A 17,733-nucleotide genomic window follows, 5' to 3' on the forward strand; every position below is an offset into this window, starting at 1 on the left:
CCACCTGGCCATGCCGGGCCTTTCCAATAAGTAATGACGAACTTGGTAGGACCGCGAATATATGTTTGACTCTTCGAATCTCATTTTGTGCGAAAACTTTTGAATCATGGTTCTCACTAGAACTCAGGTTCATGTCGCATGTGCTGTATTCGGGATGGCCCAGAAACTAGTTGTAGACATGCTCCGAGAATTCAAGTCTTCCAATCGACACATCGCAATGCCATATTTTAAAAATCCGATTAATGCCTCAAAAGTTTCAGAATTCTTGAATTTGAAAGAGAAGTCCGTGAAAAAGTGATGGAATTTGGATTGGGAACTCTCCAGATTTAAATTCCGCCGAAAATGTTGGAGTTTTCGTTCAACAATGCACAGAAGAAATGTTGGACACTTTGCCTGAATACGAGAGACACAAACGTGAAACCTTGATTCGTGTTCTCATTGATGTGCTCACAGAGACAGTCACAAAAACAGACATGTTTGTTGCATTGCTGAAATCTTTTGCAAATCGATCAAAACTCGTGCGTGAGAACAATGGTGACGCAATCAAGCGATATTGATACTTGAAATCACTTTTTTGATTGAACTGAAATATTATTTTACTTTGTTATGCTCTCGGGGTAAAAAGTGTGATTTATTTTGCAACACCCCTTAACTTCGTTTATGTATTAAGTTTAATAAAAAACTGTAGTCATTAAAAATGCTAAATATGTATGTAGTCAGAAAAATAATTAGAAATTCGAATAAAACTGACACTTAATTCCATAATTTGTTCACAGGCGGCGGCGAATCTTTCTGGCTGGCTGACACAGTCATCCTTCTGATCAGTAGATCAAAATTAGGGACAGCTACGTAACGTCTGCTTTCAAATCACAAAACAATGTTCAGTTATTAGGCATTTGCTACATTTCAGTCGGAAACACATAAACGAAAAACAAAACAATACTTTTCACAACTTCGTGATTTTACGCTATTATTTTCATTTTTGTTTTTTCTCGAAACGCAACCATCTTTTCCGTTTCTGTCTATGTGTAATTCCATCATCTGTAAATCGTTCAGTGTGATTTCAATCGAAATGGGTGTATTCTTTATTATGCCTACTGCTTTCAGGGCTACCTACATAATAAAAAAACAACGTGTATATAGTTACGCGTGCTAAGATTTTGACCATAAGAGATTATTTCTATCATAGTTGTTGATTCTCACGGGAAAACTTGAGGCTGCGTGACCTCAAGACTGATAGCAGCAAAGGCGACAACCACCATTGGATACAAGCACGAAATTTTGCCATTATGAATTTTGGACTCTGCCCTTAGAGATAACACAATCTCACTTTAGAAAATAAACGTTGCAAACTGAAATTGACTACAACGTATTAGAAATGCATTATATATTTATATATTGCGGAAAAATCTGAATAGCTTAAGAAGAAGTAACTGAATAACTTGTTTGTTTGTTTTTTTTTGCAACTTCAACTGTATTGAAATCGAAGTCCCCTTTTTTTTTCTCACTAAACGATTTCATTTCAACTCACAAAATTTTTAGTAAGTGTTTTATTTTATAATATTTTATATATTTGAGCGTAAGAACCGCTAAATCATCGTGAGCTGTCAACAATAATTGAAGAGCGCGAATTGACTCTGTGGTAGATCTTGTTTGTTTGTTTGTAATTAATCACAAAGCTACACAATGGGCTATCTGTGCTCTGCCCACCACGGGTATCGAAACCCGGACTCTAGCGTTGTAAGTCCGCAGACATACCGCTGTAGATCTTACTCTCGTCAGTAGTTCGAAATTAGGGACGGTAACAGATGTTTGTTTGTTTGTTACGGATTTCGCGCAAAGCTACACGAGGGCTATCTGCGATAGCTGTCCCTAATGTAGTAGTGTAAGACTAGAGGGAAGGCAACTAGTCATCACCACCCACCGCAAACTCTTGGGCTACTCTTTTACCAACGAATAGTAGGATTGACCGTCACATTATAACGCCCTCACGGCTGAAAGGGCGAGCGTGTTTGGTGTGACGGGGATTCGAACCCGCGACCTACAGATTGCGAGTCGAGCGCCCTAACCACCTGGCCATGTCGGGCCCGGTAACAGATAGCTTTAGTAGTTTTGTTATAAATACAAAGCTATAAATACAGTATAGGAATATTTAACCACCCATCCAGAATAATGTTTTTTCAATTTTTATTTGTTTAAGTGCCAAAGCTGAAGAGTTTTAATTATTTCCATTACCAAGCTTTAGACTAAGTTTTAAATTTTTCACCGTTGTTTGTTTCCGAGAGATTCAAATTTTGGCTTGCTTACTTTTTTATAGCTGTTACAATAAACCATATTAGAACTAACACCAATAGATTACCTGATTTTTGTCGCACAATTAGAAGAAGGAACGTTTCTTGAAGGCGATGAACCTCTATAACGAACAACTTGATACCTTAGATTAGCACATTATTCTTTATTTCGGGGAAGTTACAAGATCAGTTGTTTACCTTTTGATTTACCATCATTTACCAAAACACAATACACTTCCAAAGTGAAATCCAAAACGTTGTAAAGTTTACTTTCTAGTTACTTGTGAAACAAAACTTTATATTCATGGTAAAGAGTTAATCCGTTATTTATAATTTGTCTCCTGTGCCTGTTAATGGTTAAAATATTCATTCCGCTCTACTTAGATCCTCTTATGGTGGTATACACTTCCATCCCACCCTCACTTAGATCCTTTTATGGTGATAAAACTTCCATCCCACCCTCACTTAGATTCTCTTATGGTAATAAGAAATTCCGCCCTGCTCTCACTTAAATCCTCTTATGGTAATAAAAACTTCCATCCCGCCCTCACGCAGATCCTCTTGTGATAATAAGAAATTCCATCCCGCTCTCACTTAGATCCTCTTATGGTAATAAAAACTTCCATCCCGCCCTCACGCAGTCCTCTTATGATAATAAACACTTCCAGTCCGCCCTCACTTAGATCCGATTATGGTAATAAACTATACCTTTTTATTGTTATTAGCTGTTAAGATGCAACTTTATGAGCCATTTTATAAGTTACACGCGTTTCTTTTGTAAAATTCCTGAACTTAAACTGAAAAAAAAATTGTGTATATGTAACACAAATGGTTCACAACGGTGCTTGTTATTTTGAAACAACATTTGAGAGTATACATAGACGATATGTAATGATCTCCACTTCTTTCTCGTTGCCATGGTTTCTAACTTTTATTGGATGCCTTGGAATGGCCATGGAATAGAGCCCAGGCGGCTGAATTGCCTATGAGGTGGCTTGTGGGAGGAAGATACACAAATACAGCGGTAGACCAACAGTAGCTTTAAAATGAAACAAAAACCATCGATTAAGTCTAGATGTTTTAGACTTATACTTGCCCTAAATTTCAGTGTAAACGTCTCAGTGCCTAAAATATGAAATAATCAATAAAATTCGCAACACTCATGTGCAGTTTTACTCTATTAAATAACGAAACTGTTATACCCCTGTCTTTAGCATTTGTTCACTTAAATCATTCAGACAGACTTACTTTAAATGTGCAGAAAGGATTGGATCACACGCTTCGTTGAAGTCTCTATCTTAGTAACTACGAAAACTCGTAAGTGAGCTGTTAAACGAATTATTGTATTTTCTGTTATCCTGGCTGGTTTACTGACTGTCTCTTTTCTTATTTCAGCTGGCTACCACCATTGATTATTCACCACAATTTTACACTGTTAGAACTATTCTGATTGGTTGAATTAAAGTAAAAGTTTATTTTGCCTACAGAGACTTTCTTTTGCTTTTTTTTTCATTATGTTGCCTTGCTTTTGAAATGGCGAGTTTTTTTATTTATTGTGTAATGTAAAACAAATTGATTCCTGCAGTGGAAACTGCGATCAGTGACTACATACTATTAAATGTTAATTTTCCGTGCAAAAGGCGTAAGAAAAGTTCCAGAGAAGTACTAAACTAAGCCTGTCTAAATGTTTAATAAAAAAAATCTAAATATTGTATCTCTGAAAGCTAAAAAAAAAATAAATCCAAATACTGTAACTCTGAAATTTAAAAAAAAAATCTAAATCAATTCCGGAAATCTCTGTAGAAAAACGAAAAGTGAAACCTAATGTGATTCAAACCCCGTATCTCTCATTATCTGTGTGTTTTCTCACCAGCTGACAAAAACACACAAATATATTTCGAAGAATATGCTTAACCTTCAAGTTGAGTGAAATCACCACATCCAGTTTAGCTGTAGCATGCTTCTTAGCTCGTCCCTGCTCCCCAGTGGCAACGCTAGAAACCGGGTTTCAATACCCGTGGAGGGCAGAGCACAGATAGCCCATTGTGCAGCTTTGTGCTTAACTTCAAACAACAACTTAGCTCGTACAGGTTACCTAGAAACTGATCTTTCAAAACTCTCTTACCAAAATTTCATAAAAGTATACTTCCTTGAGTCATATTTCCGCAAAACGAATTTAAAAAACAACAACAAAACAACGTCCATTGTAAATTCGTTTAAAGGCTTCAAACATGTTTTGTTCCGTTAGAGTCCCTAGAGATATGATAAAAAAAATTCGTGTAAGCAATATGTGACAGTTTTCAGACTCTGTTCTTATTTTTTATTTTTGCTTGAAGAAACTTCAAGCTAATTTCTAGAATATACTAAGCTAGATACTTCTGTGGCTTTTTTTAGGCTATTTTAACTTTTATTTTTCTCTACAAAAACCTTACGTGTTTTTGTTATCAAAAATCTGTGATCTTTATTTCAAGTTAATGATTTATGAATCTTTATACGTACAACATAAATATGTTAAAATACGTGGTTTGCTACAAATATAGTATTCAAACTGATAATCAAACAGAAAGACTGAAGTGAAACAACCGTGATGTTTACACTCTTTCCTCGAAGGATTAACTTAATCCAGTAGTTGTTACCTTGAGTGTCACTAAAATCAGTTTTTGTCTTCATGTTGTTGCAATGTTTGGTAAATGCACCAATTCGTTTAGATGCCGAACAATTCTGCTATAAGACCAAAACTCTACCTTGTCGACAACAACTTTTTATTTATTTATTTGCTCTGTATCTGTCTTTGTATAGTAGTATTCTGTAAGAATGGAATGCTAGCTATTTTGCCCGAGTGATGAATTTATCGGATTTTCACCTCTTCGCAACTTATTGCCAGTCCTTTGGAGAAGTTTTTTTTCGGAGAAGGCGATTGTAACTTTGTTTTAGCTAGGTGCTGTAACCAAACTGCGTACAGTTTATATTCGGGTGTATTTTCTATGAAAAAGGCACTCTCGTGTTGGTTTTTTAACACTGACAGACTAGTTCTTAAAAATTTACTTGTTAAATAATTACTGAAATATCCAAATGCTAACCTAACATTTAGTGTTTACAGTTTTTCTAAGCGCAGCAACTCAGAAAATGGGACGTATCACATTTCGTTCTGGTGTTTCTGTATGTAGGTATTGGTTTTAAATCCGTGGGATTTGTTTAATCCGTTTTAGAACCGTAGAATGAAATTTTACGCTTAAGATGATCATTTCTTATGTTTAACCCCGTATGTAGGTATTGGTTTTAAATCCGTGGGATTTGTTTAATCCGTTTTAGAACCGTAGAATGAAATTTTACGCTTAAGATGATCATTTCTTATGTTTAACCCCGTATGTAGGTATTGGGTTTAAATCCGTGGGATTTATTTAATCCGTTTTAGAACCGTAGAATGAAATTTTACGCTTAAGATGATCATTTCTTATGTTTAACCCCGTATGTAGGTATTGGTTTTAAATCCGTGAGATTTGTTTAATCCGTTTTAGAACCGTAGTATGAAATTTTACGCTTAAGATGATCATTTCTTATGTCTAACCAAGAGATTTACAATGTTTCAATAAAGATATGTTTTTCTACACCACACAGACAGAACACACGAAGCTATGTCTACGTATCTTCTCTTTCTTAACAAGAACACATAAATCTTGCTGTTCAATTTATTGAATCTTCTTAACCGTAGCTTCTTCATTTCTGTGGCTATAGTCATCAGTAAAGTTTCAGAAAAATGTTCTCTAGTGTATCGTTCCACAATAACGAATAAACATTATAGTCCTCAATCATTTTTCTAGTTTTTTCACTTAAACAAATATATAAGATAATATTATTATATGAGTTTTTGTAGCCTTCTTACATTAGTTTATCATGAGACTGTGAAAATGCACAATCTATGATAAAAAAAATATATATTTAAACAAACTTCGATTAAATTATTTGAATAATTAAACAAGAAATATGCAATATTGCAAACGCATAATTAGATGTTAGTTGATTCCTTTGCTGACACTTGACGAGCCATCTGATTGGTTCTTCAGACAGAGGTAGAGGTCAAGGCAGCAGCAGTGGAACAGGCAGCAGTGGCCGTTCTTACAGCACTCATAGCAGTTTGGAGCTCCTCACGGGAAGAAACTACGGTGGCGTCAGCGGTTCCGAAGGAGAGATGGAACGGGAAAACCGCTACGGGCAAGGAACTGGAAAGGGAAACAATGCCCTTATTCCACAAGGAAAACAGCCTCTTCAGTACCCAGCATACGCATCTCTTCCAAGAAAAGGTCCCCGCTCTGGGGCAGGATCTGTTCGGGAGCAGCAGCAACCAACAACGCACGTAGATCCTGTACTGAATCCCCCAGAAACCGCTAATCCAATAGGAAGATTATCTTTCTCGCTGCGTAGGGGGGCTTCCTCCTCTTCAACATCTGATAATAACTCCGATGCTACGTACACAGATTCAGAACCTATGACCCGCCGAAGAGGAAGGCTAGAAGGCAAAAATGGTGAGTTCTGTGAAAAAACACGTAAATACACTAAATATCTATGCATAATTGAGAGCATTATTTCCGGCTTACACCATTCTTATGCTACTCGGTGTCCTAAAGCCTATTAACGATGTACCCTGTCTCTCTATTTATCGATCTAAATTTTTCCATCCGTTTTAATGTAAAGATTTTCAGCTATACCTACTTATTCTTGTCTTTTGTTTAATGCATGAGTTTAGACTTTCATGAAGAATGTAAACGAAATAGATAAATAATGAAGTTTACGTTGGCATAGCGACCTGAATAAATAACTAATTTCCTGGACTTCCCAAGGGAAGTGGCACGCTGAAGTTGTATTTGTATAGGGACGAACATATATGCAAAACAGAATCATCTTAGATATTCCATCAGGAAATCTGATTTGAAAACGTTTTTCTTTTTTGTTTTGTCTTAAAACCATACAGAATATATTGAGTGTATGTGTATGTTTCCGTCTTTGTCGAATTCTAATAAGATATTGATTAAATAAATATTTTTAGTAATGTTTTAAAACACATTTTGTATCATTTTCTTTATCGACAGTACTGTGTATACAATTATTTCGTGTTGAATTTTCATGATCAAATAATGTGCATTAGTCATAAGTCTGTATATTAAACATGAATAGTTTTATATGTGTGATAAATTTTTGCCCGATTTCTAAACTGAAACGTGCTTATGTTTACTACGTTAAATATAATTATAAAAACTAGATGTCCTACACATTAAAAAATATATTTATTCTTTGTAGTTTGGTAATTATAGTATAGTTCTCTTGTTAAATATCTTTAGCTATTTAAAAAAAAGGTCTAAAAGGTGTGTACATGTAGGCTAGTCTAGTTAAAAACTGAAATCGATTGAACAAACCACATAATGACAAAAATCTTGGCAAGAACTCAAATCCTGATAAAGATTTTTTTCACTGGACATGATTCGTAGACATTAGTTGATCTGAAGAAATTAGTCCTAAAGTTTTTAGTATTCTAATATATATATATTATTTTAAATAATCTTTGAGAGCACTTTTTCATTTTTTTCTTTGTGTTTTTCTATAACTTCTCACTTCGCGGTAGGAGAAAGGATATTTGTTTAATATCCTCCAAGGCTCTAAATAAAGTATATGAATTTTGTGAAAGACTTTTAAAGATATAAATACACAAGGTTTCACAATTAGCTTGATAAGGATTGTTCAGTTATTAATCCCGATCATATGCTGTTCCTTGAGTAAACATCTTCATCACACAGGGAAGTTCATTCTACATGTTGTAAAATATGAACATCTAGTAACTGAGACACCAACAGCAGCTGTTGGTTCTGTTCGAAACATCTTAGTGTATCAGAAGTGATATGTTGTTTATGTAAATATCAGTCGTGAAAGCAAAATTATAATCATGTCGAAATTGTGAACTCCTATTATCGAAGATAAACTTAAAAACTCTAACAATCGATGTTTAGACCATTCTGTGAACATTGACAACAGACGAGAAAATATTTTAATGAAATGCTAATTGCAAAAGAAAAACTGTTTTTAAGTTTATTGCAAGCATGTTTTCAAAATTACAATGTAGTTACTGAGTTCAATCTCTTACATAGGAAGATCTTACGTCTTGCACCAATATGCCTCTAGAGCGACTCTTTGTCGTTCCACACACGAACCATTGATCTATGTAATAGATCAGTAACACGAATGTACTGCATTTCAGTTAAGCCTTTTTCCAGTTACGTTTTTCAACTTGTCATTAGCTTTATAACTTTTTCTTGTGAGTAGTTCATCAGAACAAGATGAACGTTTGTGTAAAGTAGTTGATTAGCGAACACTAATGACAAAAGTAAAACACGTATCTTTCTAGTGGTTCATCAAAGTTCTTCAAAATATTTTGAAGATAAAAACAAGTGACGGAAGTATATTTGTGTAATAATTTATTTCATCGCCACCAGTGATGCTTTAAAAAAAAAACTCGTAAAATTTTCAAATATTATTATTTTTTAATAGTTAAAAAAAAACCTCTTTGGGATTTCATTATGCTTATAATTTATAAAAGCAATATATTGATTTGTTTGTTTTAGCTTTATGAAAAGTTCACTTTACCATAAGCAATATAAAAAAAAACTTTTTGTCATAACTTGATTAAAAATATTCAAAATGATCACACAGATAATTTTGAAATTGGTGGGGATCTATTTGCTTTAAATATTTGAGATCGTCACCAGAAGCAGTAGAAGTAATAAAATTTTGAAATGCTTAATCCTATACGTCTTGACAATTTCATTAACTTTTCTTCTTTAAGATACTGTCGTTATTTATATTGGTATAGGACGAAAACTCTAATAAAACCAATGTCAACATTCAGTCTTATAACGAAAGCTATATTAGTTAGAGTATTTCGACTTTGTAGTAACTACATAGCTATCAGCCAAGTTTTATCCTGCTTTCACGGGTTATTCATACCAGGGGTTGGCAAAATAAATAAACGGCTAGGCGGATTTTTCTTCGTAATATTTATTCAGGCTGTTTTTCAATATCATAAAGTACGCATTGCGTTGACTTTAAATGATGAAAAAACTGCCTACTGACAGTCAACATTTAAATAGTGGTTATGAAAGCTGGTTGTGATGATAACGTTGAAAATCTCACTTTAAATCAAATGAGATATTATATGAAATGATTTTGAGTCGCTTAAAAAAAAAAGACTCAGATAATCCAGTTTTGGCGTGTTTTATATTATCTTTGTAGTACGGGGATTTAGAAAAAAATATATTCATATACATTTTTAAACTATGGGAACTTGTTAACCACTTCTTTGCATATATTATTTACATAGAACAGATATAATTTTGTTTGAATATTACGAAACCTAGATTTTTTAAATCATCCCTTTGAATGCCTTTCTTGAAAATCGAAATTAACGTATTACTATGTTTGACACTTGACATCGGTAAGTTAGGGTTCGATTATCGTTAACTGTTATATTTCAACATTGCTATACAAAGTGTATAAATATAAGTACTATGAAACTGATCATTTTTAGATAGTATAAACGGTAAACCAATGAAAAAAAAGATAAAATTCGAAGTTTCACGCTTGTAGCAAAAATAGTTTAAAGAACATCTAAATTGATGGCAAAATACTAATTACACACAATAATAATTTAATTTATCATCTCAACCGTTCACTAAGGAAAAAAACAGCTTTAGAACGTTTTCAACTAAATTCCATAAATATGATACAGTTTGGTGGTGGTGTTTTTGCTATACACAAATAGTTTTTGACACCTACAACGTAACGTAGAGTACCGTAAAAAGTAATTTCACCGCAAGTTATAAAACTTCTTATATCGAGAAAAGAATTGGAAATATGGTTGAAAAGCATTTAAAAAATAAATAATTATTGATTTTTTAAACTAAAAAAATAATATTTTCAAGCTCTAATTTTACATAAATGAATAAGGGGCATAAAGTCGTTTGCATTTCAATAAAAACAAAAAAAATTAACTTAGCATTGTCAGCTTCCATATTGGTAAAAAGTTAGGTACCCGGTGCGTCGTTAGGTACCCTGTGCGTCATCACTTCTTCGTTTGGTGCGTATTTTTAACGAATAAATGCAGGTTTAGATAATTTTCAACTACTGATTGTCATTGGTACGAGGAAATACACCCGTCAGTATTTCTATAAGGTAATGTATAGCGGGCTCGAGTGTAACTACTGAAAACCAGTGTTCTTTTATTATTATTTTTAAGTCTCAACCAATCAATAGGTGAGATATTACTGTTAGACTATAAATATCTATTGCTGACGTCATACAACGACGAATTTTGTAAATGTTTCTTCGCAACTCGTTCCAAAACTTAAAAAAAACAAAAAAAACGGACCAAACAAGTGTATGGGAATTGACATTTTCTAAAATCTAACCTCAATGAAGGTCAAAAGTTCAAATATAAGATTTCAATCTCGCATTCTCCTTTCGGAAGTTATTAGCCTTAGATATCAATCTTTTCAATGAGATCATCATTAATGGCAAGCCTATATAAAACTATGTTATATTAATTAAAAGTGCTATGATGTTACTGAATCTGAAAAAAATAAAAAAAGTGCTAAATGATTTAATGTTATTTACTTTATTCATCAAAATGGTGTATTGAATGATAACGTGAGTCCTCGTGACCTTAATTCTTTTGTTTGTGACTTACTCTAAACGAATTAGCAAAAACTCATTGGTTTCAATGTAAGAGAATGATAAACTGTAAATCTTGTGGACTACATTTCGAGTGAAATGCTTTTTAGATAATTAATTGAAATAATGGCTTTGCATCTGAACTCCTGTTGTGAAGACGGCATACTGTGTATGTATCGCAGAATGAAATAAGCCCATAATTGATGATATACCTACAGAGCGGTTCTATAATAACGTAGTGCGTTAAAGATTACATGTTTATTAATCTACAGAAAGTAGACGCCGCTGTGGTTAATTCGCTAAAAGTAACAGAGTATAGTGGTCATGCGCAGTACGTCGCTTGGAAATTTGTAACGTACAAGATGAATATATTTTTGGTGCCTTTACTGGATTATCGTACATAGAGAGATAATTAATCTATGCGTCGCCGCTCATATCTTTAGACATTTCTAACATAATAAATATACGGTTGTTTTACTGAAATGTATTCTTTATTCTCCCTACAGATCTATTGAAAAGTTAGGCTACTCGCAACTGGCTAAACTCTCGGTAGAGTTCACCTTTTAGTATTCATGCAATTTGTTGACTAACGAGAATACAAGTATGGAAAATGTGATTAAATGGGATACAATGTAAAAATCTGTGAATGTCTTTAAAATTCTTCGTATTAAAAAAAACCTCAGTTCACGTTATTCGAGCCCTGAATAATAAAGACTATATTTTCATTTGTCGTATGGCATCGACAGCGGTGTTCACCTAAGATTTAACGTTCAATAACAGTAATTCAGCTTAATCTCTATCGTTCAGATTTAGAGTGTAATAATACTGTCAAAACAGTTAAACGTTTCTTGCTATAAACAAAGTTTGTCATTTGGCTGTGAGAGGACTTATAGTAAAATGACATGTGTTATTACAAGTGATTTAATGTTATAATTACGCATTTGTTTTCATTTAAATAAGAAACTTAAGGCATAAATAAGGCAAGTGTTTTTTCCTGTCACATATTCTTACAAAAAAGAGGCTAAAACGAATGAGAAAAATTTATTAAAATTTTTCAATAAAATGAGAATCTTCAAAAAAGAAAAAAGAAGCTATATTACTGGAGACCACCAAAACTGTTTTTATATACAGTGTTGAATCAGAGATATCTGTCCGGAATGAAAACCATTAGCTTAAGTTACACGTAGGAAGACGGACATATAGTTCTTCATACAGCTCTAAGTGAACTACACTTATTCATACAACTCTAAGTGAACTACTCTAAGTCATACAACTGTAAGTGAAGTACACTCATTCATACAACTGTAAGTGAAGTACACTCATTCACACAACTGTAAGTGAAGTACACTCATTCATACAACTCTGAGTGAACTACACTAAGTCATACAACTCTTAGTGAATTACACTCATTCATACAACTCTGAGTGAACTACACTAAGTCATACAACTGTAAGTAAAGTACACTCATTCACACAACTGTAAGTGAACTACACTAAGTCATACAACTGTAAGTGAAGTACACTCATTCATACAACTCTAAGTGAACTACACTCATTCGTACAACTCTGAGTGAACTACACTCATTCATACGACTCTAAGTGAACTACACCCAGTGTTCCATTTATATAACATAGCCATAGTTCGGAGCAACTTAACTCTTGATATTAAATCGTGTGTATATAACTCAACTACTAAATTTTCAACATGGGGGAGGAGGAGGACGGTATTGATTTGTTTGGAGAATATTTACCAACTTTCAGGCGGACAGTGTTTGAGCTCTATTGAAAATAATGCAAATAACCCACGAGCAAATTATTCTAAGCATGATATGTAATTAATTTAAACAGCCTGGTAACAATTATCCACTTAAACTTTTATTACTTATAACATTATTTATTTGCACAAATTCAGTAAAGTTTCTTGGATGAGAAACGACAAAGTTATTGCTCTCTCGGTATTTAATGGAGAGCGCCGCCTGCTTGTACGTATGATTGTATTCGGATATTCGTGCAAGGCTACTCAAACGCTATCAGCTCTAGCCTTCCCTAAATTGGAACTGATAAGCTAGAGGGACGGAAGTCAGTCATTAGTTTGTTTTTGTTTGTTTCTTTGTTGAATCTCGGGTAAAGGTACTTGAGGGCTATCTATTGAGGGCTATTGATAGACTAGAAGGAAAAAACCAACTCTTGGGCTAATATTATATAACCGAATGGTGGTATTTCACCATGACTTTTATAACATACTCATGGTAGCAAAGTAGGGAATGTTATTATTTTCATTTTTTGTTGTTGTTATGGCGGGACGTGAACTTTGGACCTACAGATCCATAGTGCGGCACGCTAATAACTGGACGAAGCTCGGCCTTTGCTGTCTGCAATAATAAAAGTAATAAAATTGTAACACACTAGACTAAAAATATGAAAATAAATGGTTTATTACAGACAGTTTTAGCAACATGGCTGCCTGTCACTTTAGTTTATTCGTGGTTGTTTTTTATAGGCAGTTTTGCAACATTGCTGCCTACCACTTTAGTTTATTGATTGATGGTTCATTACAAATACTTTTAGAAACATGGCTGGCTATTATTTTAGTTTATTCGTTGATGGTTCATTTTACACAGTTTTAGGAACATGGCTGCCTATCACTTTAATTTATTCATGGGTGGTTCATTACAGACAGTTTTAGCAACATGGCTGCTATCACTTTAGTTTATTCAACGATGGTTCATTACAGACAGTTTTAACAACATTTATGCCTATTACTTTAGTTTATTCAAGAATGGTTCATTATAGACATTTTTGGGGAATATGGCTTCCTGTTTCTTTAGTTTCATTATAAACAGTTTTAGCAACATGGCTGCCTATCACTTTATGTATTCACGATGGTTCATTATAGACAGTTTTAGCAACATGGCTGCTTATCACTTTAATGTATTCAAGGATGGTTTATTACAGACAGTTTTAGCAACATATCAATGTATCACTTTAGTTTATTCAAGAATGGCTGCCTATCACTTTAGGTTATTTATGGATGATTCATTATGGATAGTTTTAGCAACATAGCTTCCTTTCATTTTAGTTTATTCGTGGATGTTTACTTATAGACAATTTTAGCAACACAGCTGCCTATTATTTTAGTTTATCCATTCATGGTTCATTTTAGATAGTTTTAGCAACATGGCTGCATATCACTTTATTATTTTCAATTATGGTTCATTACAGAGAGTTTTAGCAACATGGCTTCGTATCAATTTAGTTTATTCAACGATGGTTCATTACAGACAGTTTTAACAACATTTATGCCTATTACTTTAGTTTATCCAATGATGGTTCATTATAGACAGCTTTACCAACATGGCTGCCTATCGCTTTAGTTTATTCATTGTTTGTTGAACATAGATAGTTTTAGCATCATGGCTGCCTATCAGTTTAGTTTATTGAATGATGGTTCATTACAGACAGTTTTAGCAACATAACTGCCTAGCACTTTAGTTTATTCATGAATGGTTCATTATAGATAGTTTTTAACAACATAGCTGTCTATCACTTTAGTTTGTTAATGGGGTCTTTCGAATTGAATGCAAAACAATAAAATTCTTTAAAAAATAGTATTTATAGTAATTGGTTCGACTTGCTTGTACAAATATATTATGAACGATAGTTCGTAAATGGCCTAGCCAAATACGATAATTGTAGAATGGCTTGAATAGATACAATAATTTTTAAATTTCTCTGACACATAAATTATTTCTAAAATATCTCGCGAGATATGACTAGTAAAGTGTGTCGGACAAATACGGTTCTTTCAAAATGTCTCGTGTGCATACATTACCTTTAAAATGTCTCGTGTAAATAAATTAACGTTTAAAATGTCTCGGACAGATACATTACTTGTAAAATATCTTGGGTAGATAGTGCTGTTATGACGACCACTAAGAAAAATATCGGTGACAAAGTATTACATGCCATAAAAATGTTGGGCTAGAGTAAATTATTTGATTTTATTATTCATTAAAATGTCGTTTGCACAGTTTACTATTATTAGAATTATAATCGGTTCCATTACTTGTAATTCCCAGATCCATTTTTTTCCCTCTGTCCCTCGTGGCTTTTCACCGAATAAGTTTGGCGATTTGAAATTCAATTTAGAAAGCAGGATCCGCTAATGCACAGAGGCGTTCCTCACCTGAAAATTTTGAGACGAAGATATCAGTCTGACGACGTGTTTAATGGTATACAAAATAGCAAACACCATAGAACTGGGTGTGTGCTTTATAACATACTGCTTGCTAAAGGATTTCACAAGCTCTGTACGTTCACTGGTATAACAGGGAAACAAAGCGGAGCCCTGACACCTTTGTAGTCCACTTTCCATAAACTTCTTACAATTACTCACTCCCTGTAAATACAAAGAAAGTGTAAGCCTTGTATAAAGTGTCGAAAACAACGACATGCTGCATAGCTCACGTAGTCTGCGTAGAAGAGAATACAATAGTACCGTCATGCCGTATTTACACAGTGCAGCGTTTTAATTTTTCTCCTACGTGTTTTCGGACAGTGTATTATAAGAGAGCTATTGATCGTTGCTACATAACTATATATACACAATCTAGCTGTGCATAATAGGTCTTCCACTTATCAGGTTTCCTTTTGCCCTTAGCCTCCAGTTCGTTATTGCTGCTTTAGCACGATGTACATGCCATTATTTTGAGTCGTAAAATTTCTTTTTCTTGTTAACACATCCATCATTAATGAGAAACGTACTTTTTAAACCTAAAAATGGACGTGGGATGGTACGAGGGTAAAAGGGGGATATCGGGTATATTGGGGACAGTTATAAAACTTACTCTCATTCCACAGGCTTTGTATGTAGCGAGATGGAAAACAAATCTAGAGCAATGGCATAGAAGACATAAAATCACGACGAAAGTTCATTAGTCCATTTGATTTAATGGAAGACATAAAATCACGAAAGTTCATTAGTCCATTTGATTTCATGGAAGACATAAAATCACGAAAGTTCATTAGTTCATTTGATTTCATGGAAGACATAAAATAACGAAAGTTCATTAGTCCATTTGATTTAATGGAAGACATAAAATAACGAAAGTTCATTAGTCCATTTGATTTCATGGAAGACATAAAATCACGAAAGTTCATTAGTCCATTTGATTTACTGAAAGACATAAAATAACGAAAGTTCATTAGTCCATTTGATTTCATGGAAGACATAAAATCACGAAAGTTCATTAGTCCATTTGATTTACTGAAAGACATAAAATAACGAAAGTTCATTAGTCCATTTGATTTAATGGAAGACATAAAATAACGAAAGCTCATTAGTCCATTTGATTTAATGGAAGACATAAAATAACAAAAGTTAATTAGTCCATTTGATTCCATTGAATTAACGACTACTCTTCCTAATAATATTTTGAATGAAAATAGAAAATCGATCTTATTTATTTGCTATTTCTAGTTGATAATTTTTTCTTGGTGTCATATATTCTGTAATTCTATTACAGAACAAGAATGTAATAAGAATTAAAAAACATATATTATTCACTAGTATTCCGTGACAGTCCACCGGAGCCAGCGCCCCCTGTTATTCCACCCCGAAGCATTCCATCAGTTCACCATGTGGAAGCACTTGGTATGAGACCCCGACTCGGATATCTTGAGAGTGAATGTGAATCGGAACCCCCGTACTTGCCAACCATGCTTCCATCGGGCTTGAGTGCCTACACATCTCAAGGTATGAATAAACATAAACATATCGTATTTTAAAGAAGAATCTATCTTCCCCCAGCTGTTCCTTTTGGTTCGTGCCAAGCATTAATAACCAGTTTTAAGTGTGTACACAATTTTGAATACAGGGAGTACAAATACGTTGACGTAAATGCGATAAATGTCTGTACCATAGCAGTACAACTACTTAAACTTGTCAATGTAACGCTTACTAAGTGAAAATACAGTTAATACTAACTATTCTTAAGGCCCTGAAGGTGGCGCGTGAACTTATTTTACGAAGCAACTTTACTGACTATTAATCGATTAATGTTTGATTTTGAAAACCTTACAACACTCAGCAGTACAATCTATATAAGTATTAACGTTTCGATTAACAAAAATCAATGTAAGTGAATCTTCCTAATAGATTAAAAACTAATTAATTCAAAGAGGCATTACTTAAACGTGTATTCATGATAAATTGAAAGTATTCAATTATTAAAATAATGAAACGTTTTTTGCTAATTTTATTAACTGTAAAACATTTTTAATTTGTTTCAACTTAGTTTGTTTAATTAAAAACAGTTTCAGTAATACCGTCTTTACAGTTTTTCGCGAAAGTCCTATGGATTGAACATCACATTTAAATATTTTGACACTCTCATCCGTACAATATATTTTATTTTAACAGCGCATTTTAGGTACCACATGATTTCCAGACTTTCAGCATTCGTTAAGAATGTTTCATAAAATCTATACAATTGGTTCAAGAATCATAGAAATTTCCAAAAGAAAAAAAAACACATCAGTATAATAGATTTTATATCTCAAAGACAATATTATTGTATTTCTTACTGATGTTTCAATCCTAAACCTAAAACTGTGTTAAACTAAAATCGTTTTACATTGAATTCTAAAGTGCACTGTTTAATGAAGATCCTAGTCCCAAAATGCCATCAAGATAAAGAAATTTTGTTTTTTTTTGGCCCGGCATGGCT

General features: G+C 33.5%; 1 protein-coding gene across 1 annotated transcript in view; it reads left to right on the plus strand.

The window, feature by feature from the left end:
* LOC106457388 (teneurin-m-like) overlaps window positions 1-17,733 on the plus strand; it is a 229,851-nt gene that overhangs the window by 125,536 nt on the left and 86,582 nt on the right. Inside the window, exons 3-4 of the mRNA XM_022383293.1 lie at window positions 6,356-6,814; window positions 16,575-16,760. Of these exons, the coding sequence (XP_022239001.1) occupies window positions 6,356-6,814; window positions 16,575-16,760 (645 nt within the window). The remainder of the gene's footprint in view (window positions 1-6,355; window positions 6,815-16,574; window positions 16,761-17,733) is intronic.

The sequence above is a fragment of the Limulus polyphemus genome, unplaced genomic scaffold (genome assembly GCF_000517525.1).
Source record: "Limulus polyphemus unplaced genomic scaffold, Limulus_polyphemus-2.1.2 Scaffold324, whole genome shotgun sequence".
Lineage (NCBI taxonomy): Eukaryota > Metazoa > Arthropoda > Merostomata > Xiphosura > Limulidae > Limulus > Limulus polyphemus.